At 44.4% G+C, this 22,001-nt stretch overlaps 1 protein-coding gene across 2 annotated transcripts in view; it reads right to left on the bottom strand.

The window, feature by feature from the left end:
- The window catches only part of RALGAPA2 (Ral GTPase activating protein catalytic subunit alpha 2), a 110,098-nt gene extending 101,267 nt beyond the window's left edge, over positions 1–8,831 (bottom strand). For both annotated transcript variants that reach the window (XM_065739492.1, XM_065739491.1), the window contains exons 1-3: positions 8,662–8,831; positions 1,567–1,677; positions 981–1,030 (exon numbers count right to left, since the gene is read on the bottom strand). In XM_065739492.1, the coding sequence (XP_065595564.1) occupies positions 981–1,030; positions 1,567–1,677; positions 8,662–8,767 (267 nt within the window). In that variant the 5' untranslated portion in view covers positions 8,768–8,831. The remainder of the gene's footprint in view (positions 1–980; positions 1,031–1,566; positions 1,678–8,661) is intronic.
- Positions 8,832–22,001: the final 13,170 nt, after the last annotated feature.

Raw genomic sequence — 22,001 nt, 5'->3', positions numbered from 1 at the left:
GGTTGCTCTCCTCTTAACTCCTTCAAGATTTTCTTAAACTTCAACACTACTGTTACCATGTAATAAAGAATGATGGACCATATTTCAAAAGGCAACTTTGGTTTTAGCAACCAGAATCTTTTCACCCTCACAGATATTCCTTGCAGATGACTTGACAAATACACAGACAAATATACTTCAGCTGTTCCTTATGTTACAGAAGGTAATGCAAGGATTTAATAGTTACTCTATTCAAAACTTAGAGCCATACATTCTCATCAAGAAGAAATCCACCTTCAAGTTCTGATGTACTCCTATTTTTGACTGGCTTATGTTAATTGAAATTTCTCTTGTGTATCACGAACTGCCACATTATCAATTGTATGCAGTTCAAAAAAGTGCAGTAAGAGCAAAACAGAATCATTGACGATTTACTTAAGAAGCAGCGTACTGCTTATATTCTCAACATATTCTCATTCAAGTACTGCAAGGGAAACCGAATACAGTAAGGTATACAAATTCACCGTGATATTTCTCAGAACAGGGCAGCTACATTTTTATATCTGTAAAGTATTTAAATTCCACTCAATTTAGATTGTAATCTTTCCTTTGAAATTGTATCGGTGAGTCTCAAAAGTCTGAGGAAGTTTCCCCCACACATCCACCTCTCTACTTGTTCAATCAACCTGTCTTCTACCTTAAGGGTACCAATTAATAAAATAACTGTACTTCAGCAGTATGATACTTTTAGAGGCAGATTTCAGACTACTCTGCAAGCTAACTTAGTTTACTCGCCTCTGATTAAATCTAACATTTTATATTCTTTCAAGCCAGATATTTCTGTGACATAATTTTTTAATTACTGCTGTACCTGAAAACAGAATGCACATTTTGACTGATATTGGTTTTACCTCCTGTTGTAAAGGTGGAAGCAATCACACATTGACAACAACATACACAATTAAAGAAACAAAAATAATTCCCTAGTAAGGAAAACTTACTTCAAAAAGAAAGAGAATGGAGTCCAGCTCCTCCCTTTGTGATTTATTCCCTGCAAGAGAAAACACAGCATCATTTGACATAATACACACTGGTGAAACAGGTGGAGAAAATACACTGGTGTTGTTCAACTGAAGTCAGTGATGCTGCACTTGGTTTATTTTAATTCACCTAGTATCAAAAGAGGAAGATATTCCTGAATTTTAGTATCTGTCCCTCTCTCCCCTCTTCGGGCATAACCACATAACCACCATATCTGCAAAGCAGTGTGACTGGGTTCATCTACACCAACCAGTTATTCTACCCAGTTATCTTCAATGTTCAGGTTTGCTCTGAGGATTTCTGATATTCTTCAGTTGAACAGACATACTTAAATGAGGTAAAGACCATCAACATTTCAAAACAAGATGAGAAGATATGCATATAACTGTACAAGACCTAATTTTTGTGTAGAAATTATGCCTAAAGCCAGGAGCACGTATTAACAACTCTTTTCAGTTACCTACAATATTTCAAGCAGCAGTTTTCCATGATCATCACCACCAATACTGTAAAATAAAGACACTGTCAAAACTGCTAACACTTTACCTTTTTGTTTCAGGCTGTTTTCCAGTGTTATGAAGTTTTCATAGAAGATAAAAAAAATTTGAGAATAATTGTTCTCAAAAAACTGCTTCAGGTCACTTCCATCCACAATATCTGTAAGAAGAACAAATGGAGTTATTACACAACATCTGAAATGTGAGAACACATTTCTTTGTGCAAACTGGAAAATGAAGTAAGTGCATTACAAAACAGCTGTAGTGATTTCATTAAATAATTTATGAAAAACTGTGATTCCACCATTAGAAGTGAAATAGAATTTTCTGGTTTTACTCAGTTTTTTCAAAGTCTGCATGTTGTTTAGGTTTACTGGTCTACTAAAAAAAAAAAATACAGGTTGCATGCACATACCTCTTCCATAACACTTCTTAACCCAGAAGACATCTTTTGCTAACAAATGCAAAGGCTGCCTGTTATCAAAATAATTTGCCAGCCCTCCAAACAAGGGATCAAATTAAGCACATACCAAATTCAATCCCTTTTGATAATCAGAAGCACGCACTGGTAGAAATTCCTCCACTTGCCCCAAAGCATGAAGGACTGAGCCTGAATACAGCAAAGGTATTAAATGGTTTAGACACCATTCACATGGACTAGCTTTTAGCCCAACTGATAGCCAACTGCACTACTCATTTACTTGAGAACAAATCTTTAATTACTTTGCAATTACGCTATGCAGCAGCCGTCCCACAGCTGCCCGTAAAGATTCCAGACAACATTAAGAATCCTTCGTGAATTCCAAACAATTCATTTTAAAAATAATTACATACAACCTTCACCCAAGGGTGAAATCAACATTTTACACTGGCTAGAGGAAGTGTGCACAGGATGTTTCACTACAAGGGCAAGACCAAGCAAAGGCTGAAACACAGTGCTGAAAGACCAAAGATACGATCACAGCGACTGTATGAATACCAAACAGTAATGGAACATTAATAAAAAAGTCATTATAAATGAAAATAATTTGAAACAACTGCAGATTTCTCAATTATTTATAATTATTTGTAATTTAAGTTTAATTACAGAAAAGAGGGTTAAGAGCATTTGTAGAAATGTATACTGCATTGCTGCCTGACAGAAGAAAGTTTATTTTTACCTTCATTACAGATCTAATCCTGTAATCTAATTCTCTCAAGAGTTGAGCCCAAATCACACAGTCAGTTGTTTCAATAAATAAAAATCTGACTGCCAAGCTTTAGATTTAAAGTACTGTTGCCAGTAAGATCAAACAGATTTGTTCATCAGAAAAAAAAAGAAAACAGGCTACTAATTTAAAAACATGTACTTTTGGGGGGCTAGAGTCATGTCTTGTCCCATTTTTCAGGCCCTAGAAACTAGCTGGTCACAAATACACAGCCTGAGGCTGACACAGAGGAGGAGGAAGATGAATGTGCTGCTGAAGCACAAGTGCAGCACCAGTGAGTGTTGCTCTCTGAAGAGCTGTATTAGCACTGCTCAATCAGAAATCAGATTTCGTATGGATTTTAATATCCATTTGGGAATAGTTCTACCAGAATAGCATGTAACTCCAGAAATGAGTTGATATACTTTAGTAAATTAAAATCAAACACTGACAAATTAAGAGACAAAGGGAGGGCGAGCCTGGCATCAGCCCTGTGCAAGCCAGGACACCACGTGTGCACCAACCCACATGGGGAGGATGGGAAGCAGGGCACAAGCTGGAGTTTTAATTAAAAGCAAAGTGACTGAACTATTTATTAAATAAGTAAGCCTACCCAGGCTAAACCAAAGCAGTCAAGAGAATAGCTGTAGGAAAGTACTTTGAACATGCAGCATAGCTAATGTTAGACTCAGAGGTCACAGATCACTGGGTAACAGACCGACTGCTCCTGCTGCATTTCTTCTCTTCTGGAAATCCCACTGATCAAGAAATACTTCCAAAACATGAGCTGTACTTGTCTAAAGTTTTCAACCTATTTCCAAAGGAAATCCCTTTGGGAACCCACACATGCAACACTTCTTTAGGCCCTAACTTAGAGCTAGGATTTCAAATAAACTTATTTATTAAGCAAAAAACCCCAATGTTTTCTAAACATGACACTGCCAATCATACTTTAATTGCGCTTGCTCTTTACTGTAATTGATTTGGTCAAGGAAAGAAGTAATTCTACCCAGAAGTAAGAAGAGAAAGCATGAGAATTGTTAACAGCATTCCTAAGTTTCACCTCTCAAGTGAAGCCATTCATTAACCAAGGCAACAAAGTTGAATGCAAGAAGAACTAACAACATCACACACCAACAAAAGCTTGATGTCAGCCCTGGATAGCACTGGTGTTTTATGCTTTTTTTCCCCCCCAAAAAAAATTAATAGCTTTACTGCAATGAGGCTTTGTTTGGTTGCTTGCAGTGCGGGAACAATTAGTGCATGGAAACTCTTTGACATGATATCAGTTTCCTTCAAGCTACTGGTGTTGCATTTGCAAGTTAAGTGCAATTATTCCCCTCTATGAATGCGTTGTTAAACACAACTCCAGGAGAAAACAAGGCTTTCATTTACAAGGCTTTCATATGAAAGAATGAGTTCATTAAGGAAACTTTCCCATTAAATTGTGGAAGGAGGAGAAAGGAGCTGCCTGATAAAAAAAAAGTAAATTCTCTATTCTATAAATGTGGCATTTTGGAGATGACTCATCTGTTATTCTGACATAAGCGTGCATTCTCAGTCACATCCTTTCCCTACTGAACTACTTTGTTCTTTATACTCCTTTGCAGGACACAGAACAAATGAGAACCGTACATTTCAAAACTCGTGGTTCTGAACTCTGAACCACAAAAGCCATCAGCAATACCATCACTAGCTACCCCAGGACAAGGTACTTGCTCTGAAAGTAAGACTTGCTTGCAATCACACAAGCAAGCTGTCACTCTGACACCACTGCTCAGCAGCAACCCGCTGCGCCAGGCTCGCTCCCTGGGCAGGCAGCAGCACACCTCTGCCCACCCTTCTCCCCAGCCCTGCTGCTTCCACCCTTTTCCCCCACAACCATGACCACAAAGAGCCCTTCACAGGATGATTTCTGAGAAAAAGTCATTTACCATTTCTCAGTAAATCCTAGGGTTAAATATTGATTTTTTGCCACACTGAATTGACTGAAGAAATACTTACAAGCATTGAAGGATAATGAAAGAGCAATGCTGAACTGCAGGTGTAAGGTTCTATTTCTCTATTTCTATTGACTGAGAGGTAACTCTCACATTACTACTGGTGAAAAACAACCACCTTCTGAATCCACAACTGAGTACTAAAACCTAAGGCAAGCTGGCAAACATTCCCAGCCATCAGACAGTTGGTGCCTTTCCAAGAAGGCGTATAACCTGACTCCATTCCCTAAGCGAGGTCAGCTAGTTCATTAGCTAATGCTTCCCACCAGCACTCTGCAGCTCTTGCAGCAACAGGGAGGAAATGGCAAGGCATTCTGCAGGGCGTACTGAGAATTCTCCTCTAGAAAATACAAAAGTGGGCTCATTAGATGATGGCAAGTCACCCTCACTTGTCTTACTGCTCAGCCTTAAAATGTAGGGAAACTAAATATCCAGGAACCACTCAGTAAGAATTTGAGAAATATTTATCTATAGGAAAATAATTGTGTCCTTATCACACCAGTTTTCCCCTTGTTTCTGTATTAGCTAAGATACATTACCCCGTTTCTTTAAGCAGTGAGAAAGCCCTCCTTAATTCCATGAACTTCTAGAGCCTGGTGGTTTTATGATTGGTTTTATGTTATTTATATAAAAAAATCTCACCATCCCGAGGGCTTTTCTTTGTCTCAAGTACTTAAAAAAAAAAAAGTAAAGGAGATGAAAAGATGACTTTGCAGTCATGCTCTGGTTAATGATAAACCTTTATGACCAGCCCCACCCCAGAAACTATATGCAATTTTTACTAACCGTCTCAGAAGAAAAAAAAATAGCATTTAAAGCTCCAGGTGGAAGACATGCTAAGTAAAAGCCCATCGCATCAATTCTGCTCTTATTTTTTCCAAGGGAATATCCATTTCACAGGGAAACAGTTACCATTACTAAAACACAGTCGCTGACCAATAAACTGTAACGAGAACAACTTCTGCAGTACTTCAACTGACAACTTCAAGCCTTCAACAAGCAAGAAGTTTCAAGGCCCCAGCACACACTGCAGCCTTCAGGCAAACCGTGCTCTGAAATCAGCAAGAATAACACTGCCACAAAGCAGGGACTCCACTCCTCTAGGAAAGAAAGCTTAAGTGCTTCATGATACCTCCTCCACTTGCATGCACAAGACAATGATCTCATACAGACTAATGGAGAGCACTATGGTAGACATCTATATGGTAATTAAAAAAAATTGTTGAGCATTGTGCCTAAACACAAGCAACCATCCGCTTTAAAACAGTAAGGTCCTAAATCTGGATGTCAGATGCTACGTTCATAGACAGCTGTCCCCATGAGTGACAACGCAGCAAACAGAGGGACACACCTCACAGAAGCAGGGCCTCAATTCCTAAAGGGACCGGAGAGATGTTATAAGCAATGTGTTTCAAGAGAAGACTTTCTTTGATATAAACTTTCACAGATGACAGCTATGAGATCTGAATCAATCAAGGAACGGGTTTTACTGATTCTGCAGCTCACATAACTCCTTATTCCAGGAAATAAACATCCCGTCCCCTCCCAGCTCTCCCTATTATCTTCTTTCCTCTTATTTTTACCCTCCTACATCAGTAGGATCCCAGAAGAGTAAATGCCATTTCGCTTAGAACTGAATTTGTGCAATGACAAAGGCTGAAACAAGGACAGCTCAGCTATTCCAAGACAGAGTGCCACTGTCACTGGGAATGATGCACTTCAGCAAGAAAGCCACCAACAAGCCAATATGCATCCCAGCCCCTTACCACTGATATTAGCTTTTATTTTAAACCAATGTTTGATAGTAAGTTCAATCAACAAATCACATCACTGAAACAGGCAGTGGGAAGAAAAACTTCTTAAAAAAAAAACAACCTCCCCCTTGCCAATAAAAGTAGTAGAAATCTTTGCAGAAAACTCCCAGGCAACACCACCTTAAGCACCAACTGCTTTGGGACATAATTTTGTCACACTAATAGGCATGCCTTTCCATTTGTTTCCACCCACCAAGTCCACCACAGGAGCATGACAAGCTCTTCCCTGACTCACCAAACCCCAACTCCCTGGTAAAGCAGGTGTACCCAGGAGACACAACTAATCCAGCACTGCACCCTAGAGCATTCCCCTCCAACACTTGTGTCCTGGCATCAGCCACGTCCTTCCAAGGGGCTGAACGGGGAACATGAACAGAAAGTTGCCAGATTTTGGATTTCTTCAGGCCTGCCTGTTTTAGCAAGGTAAGAGGTGAAGGAAGAAATGTAAGGTCTGCCAGCTCTGACGTTGAGAACTATGTTTCTGTAGGATGGTTTCACAACATGCTCTAAAACCTCATTTAGTAAATAAGACATTTCCCCAGACTACTTAAAATGAAACTTGAAATTACTTTAGCATTGCTGGTGGAGCACAGACTAAGTTAAATACATAGTTGCAGTACATGGGCATAACGCACCTTCTTCCCTCCTTCAAAATCCTGAGGCAGGCAGATACATGGTATGATTTAAAACAAATCAAACCAAACGAACTGAACATTCTATACACCTCTAGTACAAAAAATGCACAAGCTTGGACCCAAGAGAGAATAAAAAGAAGTAGCAAAACACCACTACATGAAGAGCATGAGACTTCCCACTCACCTGTCCAGCACTTTTTCCATTAATTAACTACCACAAAAATCTCTCTGAAATCAGCGCTAAACACATGGGGAAATAACACGTTTAAATCACAGAAGAGTTTGATTAAACCTACGAGAAAAAAGTAACAAACCAAAAAACCATAAGATGCCCCCAACCTGCTGAACTGTCATGAGGCTTCTACTCATTCCTTCCGGCACTCTCCCAGAGTGCAGCTTTCTCAAAGTGAACGTCCTGAAAGAGACCCATTGTCACCTCCTCATTTGGGGTCACGTTCAGCATCTTCAATACAAAAGCTGTTCACTTTGGTACAGCACATCAAGAAAGCCTCTTCTGTATGTTCTCCCGTCACTGAAACACTGCAGGAAGAGGCTTCTAACCTCAAGCCCCACTGACCTGTGTTGCAGACCACAGTGAGGTTCCCCCACACAGCCTGATGCCACAGGCAGAGCACTGGGAGGACAAAGCCTGTGCTTCCTCCTGGATGGTACCACTGGCTCCCTGCATCCCCACAATGCTGACAGCCAGCATGTGCACTGGCCAAGGAGAGCAACGTGGGTGCAGTGTTTGACCTTCTTGAAATGTCACTAACCTCAGGCTCTCCAGACTGAAATCTTGCAGCTAAAAACCCATCTCTGAGGCTCCCATGCAACGGTCAGGTGTGGCTGAGACGGACCACCAGACTCCAAAAAGAAAAACAGTGGAATACGCAAGTATCATGCAACACTTTTTTCTCTTTTTTTTTTCTCCACAAGAAAATAAACCAAAATGAGATTAACACGTGTTGACACCGACACTGACTCTCCTAAATTAGGACAGTGTGCTTGAAAAAGCCATTTCCTGCTGCTGTTTGCTGACCACCCCAAAACCCTACAATACTCAGCTCACAATCACAACTCATCATCAGCTTCCAACGCTGGGAATAAAAGGTGTTCAGCCTTCAGCTCTAGACGCTGAACAGAGATGCTCAGCCGTGCCGCAGACAAGGCAAGCACACCCCAAACTACAGTTACTCGAAGTGAAGCAGGCAAACCAGAAGCGTTAAGGTTGGAAAACACCACTAAGATCACCAGCCCCAGCCCACCCCCACTGTGCCACATCCCCCGGCTCTGCAGCACCTCCAGGGCCGGTGACCCCAGCACTCCCTGTGTCACCGCATCACCGCCCTCCATCACGACGGTGTCTTTCTCCCCTCGTCCTCATCCCAACGAGCCGACCCCGGCCCCGATCCCTTTGTTGCGAGGTGGGCGATGTGATCGCGGATGTGCGGCCGCTCCCGGTGCCGCCGTCGCCCGCTTCCCCCGGGGCGGGGCGGGCTCGCACTCACCCAACAGCGCCCGGAGGTGCTTGAGGCGGGTCAGCACGTCCCGCTTGGGGTCCAGAGCTTTCTGCGTGGATTTCCTAGCGTCGGCGTGGCCCTTCCTGGAGAACATGGCGAGCCGCTCGGGTGGGCTCGGCCGAGCCGACGGCAGCGGTCCCGCAGCTCGCCGCCCTCCGCCGCCGTGGGTGGGCGTGGCGAGGCGGAACCCGCCGCCTCCCGCCCGTGCCGCTCCACTGCGCAGCCGCGGCGGCGCGCGAAGACTACAACTCCCGGCGTGCCCCGCGCCCCTCCCCGCCATGCGCGGTACTGCTCCCGCGCGAGGCACGCCGGGAGTTGTAGTCTCCGCGTGCCGCTGCTTGACGTCACCGTGCTGTGGCGGGGGGCCAAGCACGTGGTTTGACTGAAGGGACACAGAGCCCGTCCCTAAAATCCTGCTCTGAAAAGCGAGATTTACTAAATCTGAGGGTGAGTGCGCAGCATCATAGAGCTGCATGGAAGGGACATTCGCAGCAGGACCACCTGCCTCACCCAGCTGACCTCACTCTTTGCATTGCACCCCAGGGTACCACGGGCCTTCTTAGCCACCAGGACATGCTGCTGGGAAGGGCATACAGGAAGGGGAACTCAGCATTTGTTTTCTAATGAAACATTAAACAAAAGAAATCCTCATTAAAAGAAGCAGGTTGGAAAGCGTGGCCTTGGCATCAATAAAAGAAAATGCCTTATTGTTCAAGAGTACATTGTCTAGGAGCCCGCTTATGGTTTACAGTAACTCCGAGTGTGTATCTTTCCCTTACGCTGTTATACAGTGTCTCTTTCTGGAACAGAAATATCTGTCTAAAATTATTTGCCCGATGCTGAAGGTTGAATATCTGTAGCTTCCTGAGGAGAGCAAATGAAGCCATTCCAGCTTTTCCCTTTGGTTGCTGCAAATCAATACGTGCAGTTGTCTGAAAATGCACGCAGCTAAAATCTTGGCTCACATTTCCTCCCCCCCCTTTCCTTTTACTTTAGCTGACTTAGAACAACAAGAGCTTTCTGTTTGTCTCTTCTGGCGATTTCTGACCTTTCTGTGTTTTTGTCTTTCCCCGCTTCGTTAAAGACAAAATAACAGCAAAAAACAACCCACGGCTTTAAAGCTACTGCAATTATGTAGCTGCTCTGATGTCTAATGACATTTGTGATAACCTACACTGACATTTTGGTGCCTAGCACCTAACTGGAGAGCATCAGGCATTCAGTGATTTACAGTTTGCCAGGGATTCCTCCCTTGACAAGCTCCACAATATAGATTTTATGACCTGAATCTCAGCGCTCCTTTCTCTCCCTGTTAGGAGATGGAAAATATGGTCACGCAAAGAGCTCAGTGATTCACCATAGCTTAACATCATCATAATTAGAGTGAAGGTTTGGGGCTTGTTTTTGCTTTTAATTGTATGTTTTCATAATAGAACTAAGGTGTAGGGTGAATAACCTGAAATAATAGTATCCACAGAAAATAACAAAGGTGGATGGTACATTTTGTATGGCTTATCTGGATAGTACACAACCAGTAAATAAAGAAAGGCTCACCTGTTGCTGATAGTTGAGGCTCACCCAGGACTCCACAGATGAGGGATCTCCAACAAGAGATCCTTCCCCAGTGGTGGTCAGCCCTTAAATGGGGTCTGGGAGAGGTGGAGCCAGACTCCATCTCTTCTGGTCACACAGGTGCATTGCCTTCACCTGTGCTCCTGCAGCTGACTCAGTGCTCACCTCATCAGTGCTTCACCTCCATCAGTGGTTCAGGACCTGATTCAACAGTTCCCATACATAAGGTTATTTGAACTTGTTCTTAGTGCATCACTGAAGTGAAGATTTCAAAATGTGCCTTTAATGCTGCATGTAGGTGGCTGGAAGTGATTTCACTGCTGGTTATGAACCTCATATCTGTGGCTACTGCTGAGCAGATGCGGAGGTTCACAGACCGCCTGTTGGTGTTACACCCATGTAAAGCAAGCAAAGGCGGTGACAGAGCCTTTATTTGAGGTAGAGGTGCTACAGAAAGAGATATTAGCGATAAGGGGGATGAACTCACCCCTCCGGCGGGGGGCAACCCGCGCAGGCTCTGAGCGTATCTGTGCTCCCGGAAGCACCGCCGAGAGGGAGAGAGGGGGAGGACCGGTGGAGCTGGGCTCCTCCACTCGGGTCACTCAGATGCTCTTTCAGTGGTTCAGGCTGTGACCAGGCAATTCCACTACAACCCAACAATGCCAAGTTCAAACCAGCTGCTCTCCCAGAGAGAATGTTAGTGAGCCCTTGAGTGAGGGCTCAGTCTGACCTCTCTGTCACTAGGGGTTCTTCTGAAGTGAGAAATAAGCAGACTGGTAAAGAGGCAAACACTGACATTATTCACTGGAAGAAAACCTGTCAAGATCCCAGAAATTAAACCACTTCCATCTAGCATACGATGACAGACTGCTCCTCAGAAGATTCTTTTCCTAATTGAAATGCGTATTACTTGGAAATGCACAGGCTAATAAAATGTTTTTGAATTGGAAGCGACTGAGATCTCAGACAATTTTTTCCACTTATTTTGAATGTCTTTGCATTTAACGTTGGATCATATAACTCCCATTTCCTTCCTGCATGTCACGTGCTATACGGAATACAATGAGCACAATACTTTTGCTCTGTATAATTGCATCCCCACATGTTTGCTGATCTTCACGGTGTAAAATTGCTCCATCTCCTATTAAGAATTAGCAGTTCGTACAATGTGGAGGAGAAAGCACTTTAAACAGTGTCTCCTCCCAGTCTTAGTTAAGCAAATATATTCAAATAATACATACCTTTAGAAACTCAAGGTTACATGCAGCAGTGCATGTATAAATCATTACATACAACTTCTCAAAGGATTTGCGCATGATTTGATATAGCATAATGGAAAACAGAAATCCCAATAAACTTGCAGCAATTATTTCATCTTGCACTAGGGAACCACTCATGAAATCCTACAACTTGTGTTTTCTCACCAAGTGACAAGCTGCAATTTCCCAGAAAGTCAGAAGATGTATTTCCAAAAGTTGATGCCTGAGGTAGGTGGATTTCCTGAAAATGATTAGATCATTCTGTTTTCAGGATCTGAAGTAAAATCTATATAAAGCAAATTGTGTAAGGAAGCAAACAAAGAGACGAAGCAGTAATCCCTTATCAGTCCATGATGCCTGGGAGCTGTTGCTGTGGGTGGAGGTGGCTCGTGGTTTTGCCAGCACCCAGTGCTTCCCATTGAGGAGCTGTTAATGCTTGCTTTCAGCTTTGCTAGGCTGCTGCCATGGGCTCTGCTTTTCCAAGGGAGCTGCCTTGGAGGGAGCTTAGAGCTATGGATTTACTTATTACGATCTTTAGGACAAGCATGTTTTCTAAATTTCACATCAGAAAGATCATGCTAATCACATTCTAATGGCCAAAGAGCAGGGGCTCACCCTGATTTGTACCAAAATGCAAGGAATACAATTGTAATCAAAATCATGACAAACCCCAGCGTGGCTCGTTGGCTCTTCACCAGGAGGGTGGGCAGTCCTTCAGCACAGAGGGAGTGCAGTCTCCAGAGCCCCACAGACCTGACAAACAGGCACTGCTGCTTTTCTTCCTCAGGCTGAAATTTTAATGACAGATTGAATTACGGAACTTCTCTGCTTACTTGTGTCAATGCTACGCTTCGTAATGGTCCTGGAAAAAAGGGTAGGGGAAAGGTAAATAAGGAAACTTGCGTCCTAAATAGCATACATGTGAGATAATGATTTATTCAGTGCAGAGTTTCAAACACCAACTTTCTCGCAGCACCTGAGACGTCAAAATATCATTCATACAGTAAAAATGAGGGCCAGGAAAAAAACTGCTGCCAGAAAAGCACATCAGATTTCCTTCTGCATGGGTTTCAATCTGCATATAGAGGGACAGAATTCATGGGTGGAAAAAATCCCAAATAGAAAGAACGTGGACTGCGTGTCCCTTGATACCTCCCAAAAGGAAACACCCAGATCCCATTGCCCTGGAGAGGCCTTTCCATGCTGCTTAGCTCAGAACCAGGGGAAGAACTGGAGGTGTGCTTTGTTACTGTAGAGAATGACCACGCTGATCATCTTAACCCCGGTTTATACCATTGAAACAGCCTTTAAATCATGGCTACATAACATAACTTCTTCTGAAAGCAAGCCCTCGAGTTCTTTTACACAAGGGAACAAAAACACTTCAAAATTAACCAGAAACACAAAAAGCAACTGCTGGCCACTGGTGTTACAGAGATCCTTCCTTCTTTTCTTTTCTTTTCTTTTTTCTTTTTTGCAAATAAATTACTGTGGAGAGCAGTGCAGTAATTATAGCCTTCAGGAATGGCTAGGTTTTTCCTTCGTATACAAGCATGACAAAAAATAATAAAAAAACCATTTTTTACTAACACAGCTGGTGTTCAGATGAAATTATGTGGTTAGCTTTGAAACAGTATTAAAAGCGAAATTTTAATTAACCTATACCACTGAGTCAGAAGATAATATCTGATGCATATAACAGGCATACCGACAAAATATGATAAAATAATTATTTGCAATTAGATATATGCATTACAGACAATGTTGTAATTAAAATGTACTTAATGTCACAGGTGGTCCTTTATTATCAAAATCATTTGTAGGAGGAATCATTGTGCGATGATTATCCAGCACTCAGAAAAGAAAAACGTATCTGAAAATCTACCAGGAGCCCAAAGCATTTCCTCCATCATTTGTTGCTTTGAGCAGAGGTATTGGTGCCATCAAGCCACTGTCCTGCTCGCATTGGTGCTAATGAAGGCCTTGACTGATTAATGCTTCTCTGAGCTTTAATTGTGGGGGCTGCTTGCTATTTCTCAGCCTGGCCCTGCGCATTTTCTCATGGCTGCTGCTTGGATTTGTGCCCCTGTGCTTGAGACATTCCTCTGCATGCCAGCAGAGTGAACAAAAAGGATCCCAACCTCCAACATACGGTACCCAACAGGCAGATAGTCCAGGATGAGGTTAACGCTTCTTTATGGAAACAGTTACCTCTTCACATTGTAAATAATAAGCAAAATTGCTGCAAAATGTATTCAACTGAAGGAATGGCTCTGGAGGAAAACACCCCACCCCCACAATATAATCTGCTGCTTCTTTATCTCCCCTAGACTTCTCCACCTCCCACTTTTCAAAAGAACAAAGAGAATGTGCCAAAGCTGCTTTGGGATTTCAATGAAAAATAATGAGAATTCATTGCTAATTAGGGTGCTGAAAAACAAAAGATAAAGGAAAAAAAAAAAAAAGATCTTGGCAGGGACCCTGTTAATGAACTGTAAATTACAGCTGCAGACTTGCAACCATCAACATCACCTCTGTTTGATTCAGTTGGGATCTGGAATGGTGGTACATGCGTGGCTGCAGACAGGGATGCCTGCAGGAAGGTAGCTGGAAGTATAACTTTTGAGGTGGCTGCCTGCTTGGCCTTCCTCCCTTCTTTATCAGCTCACAGAGTACCTTGTCCAGGCCCCTGCTTTCCTCTTCCCAGCAGGAGAGCTTTTTCTCCTGAGAGAATGGCACAAAACTGTCAGAGGGCAATTAGCAGTGGGTCTGACACATGCCCGAGCCCTGATCAGAGGCTTTCTGCTGCAGGTATCTAAACATACATAAAGTCCGTGCTAATAGCACAAAGCAAAGACCCATGGGAGGGCTGGCATTGCCATCACCTCTGGAGAACCCATCCCAGACCCCCTCTAGCACATGCATCCCAATCTGTACCCAGCTGGATTTGGGCATCTCTGACATTTAACAACCATAAAGAAGTTTGTTCTTATGGCTAAATGGACATTCTCGTACTTCACTTTGGGTATTTTCCTCCGTCCCAGGGTTGGAAGAAGGAGCTGTTGTGATGGAAAAGAAGGAGGAGGATACCCCAGTCTCCTGGGCAAGGGCCTCTCCCTAAATCAAGCACAGCTTTGCAGGCAAGGGATCTAAGCAGGCACTATCATTTCTGAGCAGTCACAAGCAGTTCCCTCAGCAATAAGGAATACTTTAAAATCGAATCAAAGCTTTACATTTAAACCCAGCCTTCCTATGTATCATCCAGACGGTGAGATTTTGCTTGTGGTAGTGTAGCACAGCTGGTAACATATATAAGGGAGCCACTCAGGGACATCTCTGAGCACAAGTTTTTCCCACGTACAAAAATACACCTGAAGTTTTCAAAGGTGGAATACTCATTTGCCAATTTCAAAAGGGAGTAGAAAAAGAGAGAAGGGGTTGTAAAGTTGTAAGCCTTTCATAAAAGACAGACGGAAAAGCATAGTACATTTGGACTGATGTTGACATTTCTGAAATACAAGATATGGTGTTTTATCTATATTATACCAAAGCCCTTCAAGATAATGTACTGTGTAATAGGTACAGTTTTAGGCACCATTCCATTTTCAAACGATTTTCTAGAGAAAAAGCATGATCCTTATCCACAATTTCAGCCCAGTGCTTGACAAATTATTAGCATGTACTTCCTAGTTATGTCTCATATAGAGAAAACTGTATTTTAGGTGAAAAGTCTTAATTTTCCTTCTGCTTCACACCAGTTTCATCTGCTTTTTGTGCTGAACAGGAAGCAGACACTTTCAAAGCAAAACATGAATGGCAGTGAGGGATTGCTGCGGTGATGGTGAGCCCTGATTGCCCTGATCAGCACCACAGCCCTCCTTATTTAAGATCCACTTGAGCATAGGGGCAGGTACCTCCTGCTTGTTGGGCTGTGCTGGGGGTTTTGTGTTCAACACTGATTTTGGCTCACCTGGTATCTCCATTTCTTCAGCCCAGAAGAATTCATGTTGTGAGAGTGTTTTCCTCCTCCTGTGGCTGCTGGAAAGGTGTTTGTGGGGATCCAAATGAGGCAGTGTGCCCTGGTGAGAGGCATCCTCGGGGAACAGTGATCATGCCTGACACTCCAGAGTGGCTTGACCTGAACATGTGCACAGCGTTGCATGACCAATGTTCTGGAAGTTTAGCAACATGAGAAAATTACTTCTTAATTCTCAGCGCTGGGATGCACCCGCAGGCTTACTTTCAGCTAGCAATGCTGAATAAGGAAACTCGAAGCACTGAGTTGGAATTTTTGTTCTAAAAGCAGTTTACTTCGACAGAGATGGCCAAGTTCAGCAGTAAAGCCAGAGGAATGGTGGCACTGGCTTGTCTGAGAGATGTTATTCCCGTTCACATCTGGTCGTCGTCCCTACAGCATCCTGGGTGTGATGGGATGGTGAACCTGCTCCCTCTGCAGGGCGTTTGGGCTTCCTGGGCATTAATTCATCTTCACTGTGGAGATGAAAGAGATTTCCTTCTGCTGGGAAGTGTCTTTTAAGATGCCTAGGAACAAAATCTGGCAGGAGATTCTTCTTTGTGCACTTGTGTGCAGTCTTCCCAGTGTGAGGATAATGATGGGGCTGGGGGCAGTGCCCTCACCCCTCTGGTGCTGGTGTCTGCTGTGTGGGAGGAAGGGATTTCAGCATACCTGGTAATTAATGGAGAGAGGAAGGAAGATCTTGGTTTTCATGACAACCATAAAACAACCAAGTATAAATTAAACTCTGCTAGGAAATGAATTCAAGGAACAGAAATAGTTTCCTTGGCAAGCCAAGAATAATGCTGGCAGCACTGAGACTGGTTGCTAAGTGAGGGGGCAAGGAAAGGATAACGGTAGCTGTGACTACTATTGCAACCCTAACAAATATATGCATTCAAGGTAATGAAATTATGCTTCTAAAATGATGCAGCTTCTCAGTGTCACAAGGATTTCCTTGCATGTACCCCCGGTAAGGGAACTGTGAATCGGTAGAGCCTTGGTGTGCATGATAGAAATAATCTGTTCATGTTCAAAACAAATCTGTTTGTTCCTGTTGGTCACTAGGAAGGTTGTTCTCCCTGTAAATATGCAAGGAGACTTTTCTTTGCAAGGTTTAAATGGATGCATCCATTTTGGTAATAACAGCACGTGACTGGAAACTTAAAAGGAATAGCTAATTGCTGGGTTCTCAGGCAGCCCAAGTCAAAACTTTCATTAATCTGCCCCTTTACATTGAATATGTGGGATCTGGTCCAATTTCCTTGGAGATGGAGCAGAGCTCAGCTCGGGCGGGCACAGACTGGAGCCTGTGCAAAGCGCTCACTGGAGGAAACAGAGCAAAGAAATGAGAACTGCTGTATTTCAGTTCCAGTCTTACATGATTTATGATATGAACTTTGGCCTGGTGTTGTAACGGGGGTGCCTTTGCAGTTAAAGTTACTGACTGAGCTAAGTGGGCTGCTGTTTTGGGGGGCAGGTGTTCCTTTCAATAGGCATTTCAGGGCAGAGCTCCCTTAATGCCTCGTGTAGCTGTGTTGTGCTCCTTGAGCTGAAGGCCTTGCTGAAGCAGTCTGGCTTTGCAAACTTAGATAAAACTTCTTTCACTTTCATTTCCTTGTGGTCTCTTGCCTGTCCCAGTGTGTACTTCAGTCCCTTGAGAGTACAGTGCTGTGCATGCTGTTTCTCAAATGCAGCCTGTGTTACCCTTGTCTTCCCTCTTACAGCTGACCCTCCTATTCCACAGCTCACGAAGTTTTCTATTTTAGCATGTATGCAAGCTGTTTGAGAGAAGTTTGCCTCAAAGAGATGGATCATTCTTACACATACCTCTCTCCCTAAAAGGATCTTTGCATAAATACAGTGCAGAAATTGCCATCTGCTCATGACTTTCTCTTGGAATGATGAACCAGAAATATGTATATATATCTCAGCCACATGGTTACATCTTTGCTGCTCATGTTTAGGGTGAGCTGCAAAGGTGGAATGCCAAACAGATGAAACAGTATGCCTGAAGAGTCCCACCTGATTTTTTGAGGCATTTAATGCAGTGCTTATCTTACTGCTGATGCTGCCTGTTGGTGTTATAATGCCAGTAAGCGTTGCCTCAGCAGAGAGATTTAAGAGCATTTAAGAAGATGGCGAAAGAACAGAAGAAATAAGGGATGCTCTGCACTGTGTGCATTTCAAAACACTGGGGTGTTGATGAGCACGTGGGAGCTCACACTGGATGGCTTTCCATGCAGTAATTCACATCCCACTGCTGGGGCTTTATGCAGCTCATGTGGCTCTGAGGTGCTGTGATCCCGTGCTTGTGACCTCAGTACCTGAGGAACTGATTTTAATTAGGGACAGAAGAGGCTTGGGGATCAGACCCTCGCTTTAAAAATTCAGTGAGGGCATTGATGCATAGAGCAATGGGGAAAGTTCCCCTCCAGCCCATGACTGTGGAGGTAGTGAAATGGGATTCTGGCCTCGTGGGTTTCAGCTGTGCCCCTCCAGTCTCACTTTGAATTGCAGATGAGCAGATCTGTCTGTAAAGATGCTGACTGGTAGATTTTAGGGCTGTTTGTAGGACTTGGTGATCACAAGCCAACTAAGAAGGTGGCTCAAGAAGGTGGTCCTGGATGAACCACATTCTTAATGACAAGTCACAGGATGGATGCAAGCTGCATTGTGGTTGCAATATAAATCAAGCCAAGCAAAAACTGACATTTAAGCACAGCAAAATTCCCACTCCGTACCTCTGGCTTCAAGTCCCTTAGATAGTTCCACTGCAGATGTACAGACATCGCACTGATTGCAGGAATGTCTTGAAATCAGGGAACTGGGGGACAAACAGGTACAAAACAGTGAGTTAGAGTGGGAGATGATGGATGCTCAGCTACCCGGCTCTAGTGGGCGCCACCGTGGTGCACTGCAGTTTGAATTACTGCTTGGTTTCCCGTGCTGCGGTGGTTGGCAGCGCCCATACGGAATCCCGGTTGCAATGTTTATTTGAATGTTTAATTACTCCATAATAGCGCCGTAATTACCGTGTCGCTACAGAGGAATTACATGGTTGTCTGTACTCTGTAAACTAGCGTCGACCTCATCCGCAAACAAACAATTATGCGGCAAGCATACCTGTTTAACTTAAGGAGCAATTAGCCGAGGGTCTCTTCTAAACAACGCCACGTGCAACGTTTTTTGGCTCCTTGATTTCTTCTGCTGCCTGAACTGGGCGATGCGAGCTGGCACCAGGATAGCTGCTCCGTGCCGTGGTCCTCAGCCCGGCCTTCCTCTGTCTGCAGGTGGCGGTCGAGCGGACGCAATCACATCCGAAGAGCTCGGCTGTCGCTGCGGCAGCAGCTCGGAACGGGAAAGCTGGAGGAGAGCCACACGGTGGCAATGTGCACAAGGAAATAAAGCTATGCCCGAAAGCCGCAGAGCTCGGGATCGCGTTATTCCGCCTCGAGATCGAACCGCGGTCCGGTGCTGCGGGAGCTGGGGCAGCATCTCGAGCATCTTCCCCGGTTTAGAAAGACTTTAACTGAGTAAATGCAAGGGCGAACGTCTTTGCCGACTGCTTTGCTTCATGCTGGTGGATAGCTTCAGTAAATTTGGGGTTGTTTGCTTTAGGCTCAAATATTCCCTGGTGACTATCTGGAAACATGTTTTCTTGTGTACTGATGGAGACAAACTGGTTTTATCTGGTATAAATCAATTTGCGGGCCTGGATTATCCTTAGAGATGCCAGGGAAAAAAATCCTGAGTTTCCTCCAGAAATAAGAGCACCGAGCAGCTTTCCTCTTGCTTTGGTGAGAGCAGAACTGCCTACATCCATGGGAATGTGGCTGCTCAAGCCCTGTGTTTTCTGGGCTGTCCTGGTGCTGGGTGAGCAGCGTGTGCCTGCCTTCAGCTTCTGGGAAGGTGCTGGGAAGGGATGGGCAAATGACAGTACTTGGAGTGGCCATAGGAGACCCAACTTCCCAGGTGGGGAGGGGTCAGACCTCAGCACCTTGATGCACAGCTCCACGTGAGAAGCAGAGCAATGCTGACCCTGCTTAGGCTCATTGGAAGATGCATGCAAGCTGCAGAGAATCCAGAGATGAAACTTCAGTTGTTGCCTTCCTAGGAAAAATGTGTGTTTTTTCTTGGTTAGGGAAATACAATGCACAACACCACTACTGCTGGGTCTTTCCAAGTATTTTGTACTCAATCCGATTTCGTGTTTGGCTTCCTAATGTTCTCAAGTCAGCCCAGTTATCTGCTTCTTGAAGACCCTTTGCAGCCCCTTTGGGCAGCTCTGGGCTGGGGGCTGTGTGCTGTGGCTGGAACCAAATTGGTGGGGCCAGTAGCAAAAATAGCAAAATTAGCAGAATTTAACTCCTTGAGATCCGATACAAGTCATCAAGGCATGTCAGTTTGGTTGGGTGCTAATCCTCAGGCAGAACAAGCACAGTGAATTATTGTTTGCTGAGCTGGGGACTCTGTGTTCCCTGCAGAGCATCCCCTTAGCTTTGCCCTGCTGGAAGCTGGCTGTCCCACTGCCCTCAGCCTGCAGATGGCATCTGTTGAGCCAGGCAGGAGGGAGCTCAGCTCTGAGCTTTTCTGGGCTTGGTTCCAGGCAATAATATCTTTTCCCACCAGTTGTGACAGATTTGAACTTCAGTTTGCATGAAAATCTCAAAAAAGGAACTCTTAAAAATATACATATATATATATATATATATATTTCCCCAGCTTGATTGGTATTTTGGTATGCAAACAGTCAGCTGATGGAGGGGAGCATGAGTGCATAGTTCCCCTGAACTTAGTGTGAAGCTGGGGCATGGTTTTTGCGAAGCCTCGATAACATCTATTTGTCTCTGCCTTCTGAGAATGTTTTTCCATCCTTGTGAATGTCACGCAGGCCTCATGCTGGGGACTTGCAGCTGAACCACCCTAGCCACTTCCAAAATGCCACGCAGAGCTTGGTACCCACTGAGAAATGCTCATAAAGTGGCTCTGGGTTCTCAAATTCTGACCCCAGATGCCAGCCCTGCTGTGGATATCTGGCAGCCTGAGGAGGGATGTGACCAGGACAGGGGTGTACTGCTGCAATGTAGGCCCAGGGCAGCAGAACCAGTAGCTGAGAGTGCCCTGCCCAGGCTGATCTCTGCTCTTACCTTTCCTTCCCCAGCTTTCCTGTCAGTATTTTCAAAATGTTTATTTTGCTGTTTGAGCTGCATGCTGTCCAGTGTACCCACGAGCTGTACTCACTTGATTCTAGACAATGGGGCTGTTCTGCCGTGGATTTCTAAGGGTTCAGTTCAGCACAGAGACAAACAGTGAAGATGATGTTCACTTACATTCATCTCTATCCTGCAGGATAGGAAAGCAGGCTTCAACAGCCCAGATGATTTGGAAATGAATTGCAGAGCTGGGTGGGGAAGTCAGTGGCTCTTTTCTAAAGAATAGAGCCCTTAGTGTCTGCGCTGCAACACTATTCCCCTTTTGTCTATCTGTCTTTAGCTCTTTGTTATGTCAACATCTGTAGTTTTGAGTAAATAACATAAGGGGAGAATACATATTGTACTCCTGTTAAAGAAGCGGGGCTGGGCAGGGGCCAGATGACAGTATGAACTGTGCTGCTTCTGTGAGCAAGGAGCTCTGGAGTAAATGCAGCCATAGGAGCTGCAGAGACCCTCCTTTATGATGAATGATATTGCTTAGTGCTTCGCTGACTAGGTCCTTGCCTTGTGCAAGCTAGAATAGCCCCTGTGTCAGTCCCAGGGATATGCTGGTCTTCTGGAACTGAATACCTGCTGCTGTAAGCAGGCCAGGTTGTGAATGCCTACCTAGTTAATGGCGTTGTTTGTAATTATTTTGTAACGCTTTTATTTGTGTGATTGAACAAGCACTAGAGCTCATTCTGTCACGGACTTCTTAAAATCCTGCTTTGTTACAGCTGGTGTGTCCACTCCTCCATCTTCCTCCAAGCCAGCCACAGGGAAATTGGGCAGAATTCAAGTCCCAGAGCTAAGGAGTTCTGCTATTTTGGTGAAAATGCAGCCAAGGGAGAGTGGCACGGCTGGTAATGACTGAAGGAAAGGCTGCTGCCTCAGCTCAGCTTTTGCAAGACCGAGGGATGTGGTGTGGGAGGTTTGGTCTGGCTCACAGAGCAGCTGAGCATCGCCCAGCTCTAGGAGGGGTGCAGAACCCTCACCATCTGATCTGCTGTGTGTGAGGAGCAGCCTGATGGCACTGACATCCATCCACGCAGCGGGTCCCTGCTCCGGGAGCTGGCTAATGAGTGGCTCTGCTCATCAGTGCAACCTCCGAGGAAAAACAAGGGTGCCAAACATGTTTGCCAAGTAAATATTATGAACTACTAGCCAGGCTGCAAGAGTAAACTTGGGAAGATGAGCTCCACCTTCTGCACTGGGCTGTTATTGCTCCCTTCCTTCAGTTCCTTGTCTCTCCCAGCTCTGGGTGCTCCCTCCCTTGGGGTGTTGAAG

This window comes from Cyrtonyx montezumae, unplaced genomic scaffold (assembly GCF_038088225.1).
Source record: "Cyrtonyx montezumae isolate F1298 unplaced genomic scaffold, pur_monq_1.0 scaffold_24, whole genome shotgun sequence".
NCBI lineage: Eukaryota > Metazoa > Chordata > Aves > Galliformes > Odontophoridae > Cyrtonyx > Cyrtonyx montezumae.
The sequence above is the reverse complement of the archived record's forward strand: the minus strand, read 5'-3'. Positions and strand labels throughout refer to the sequence as shown.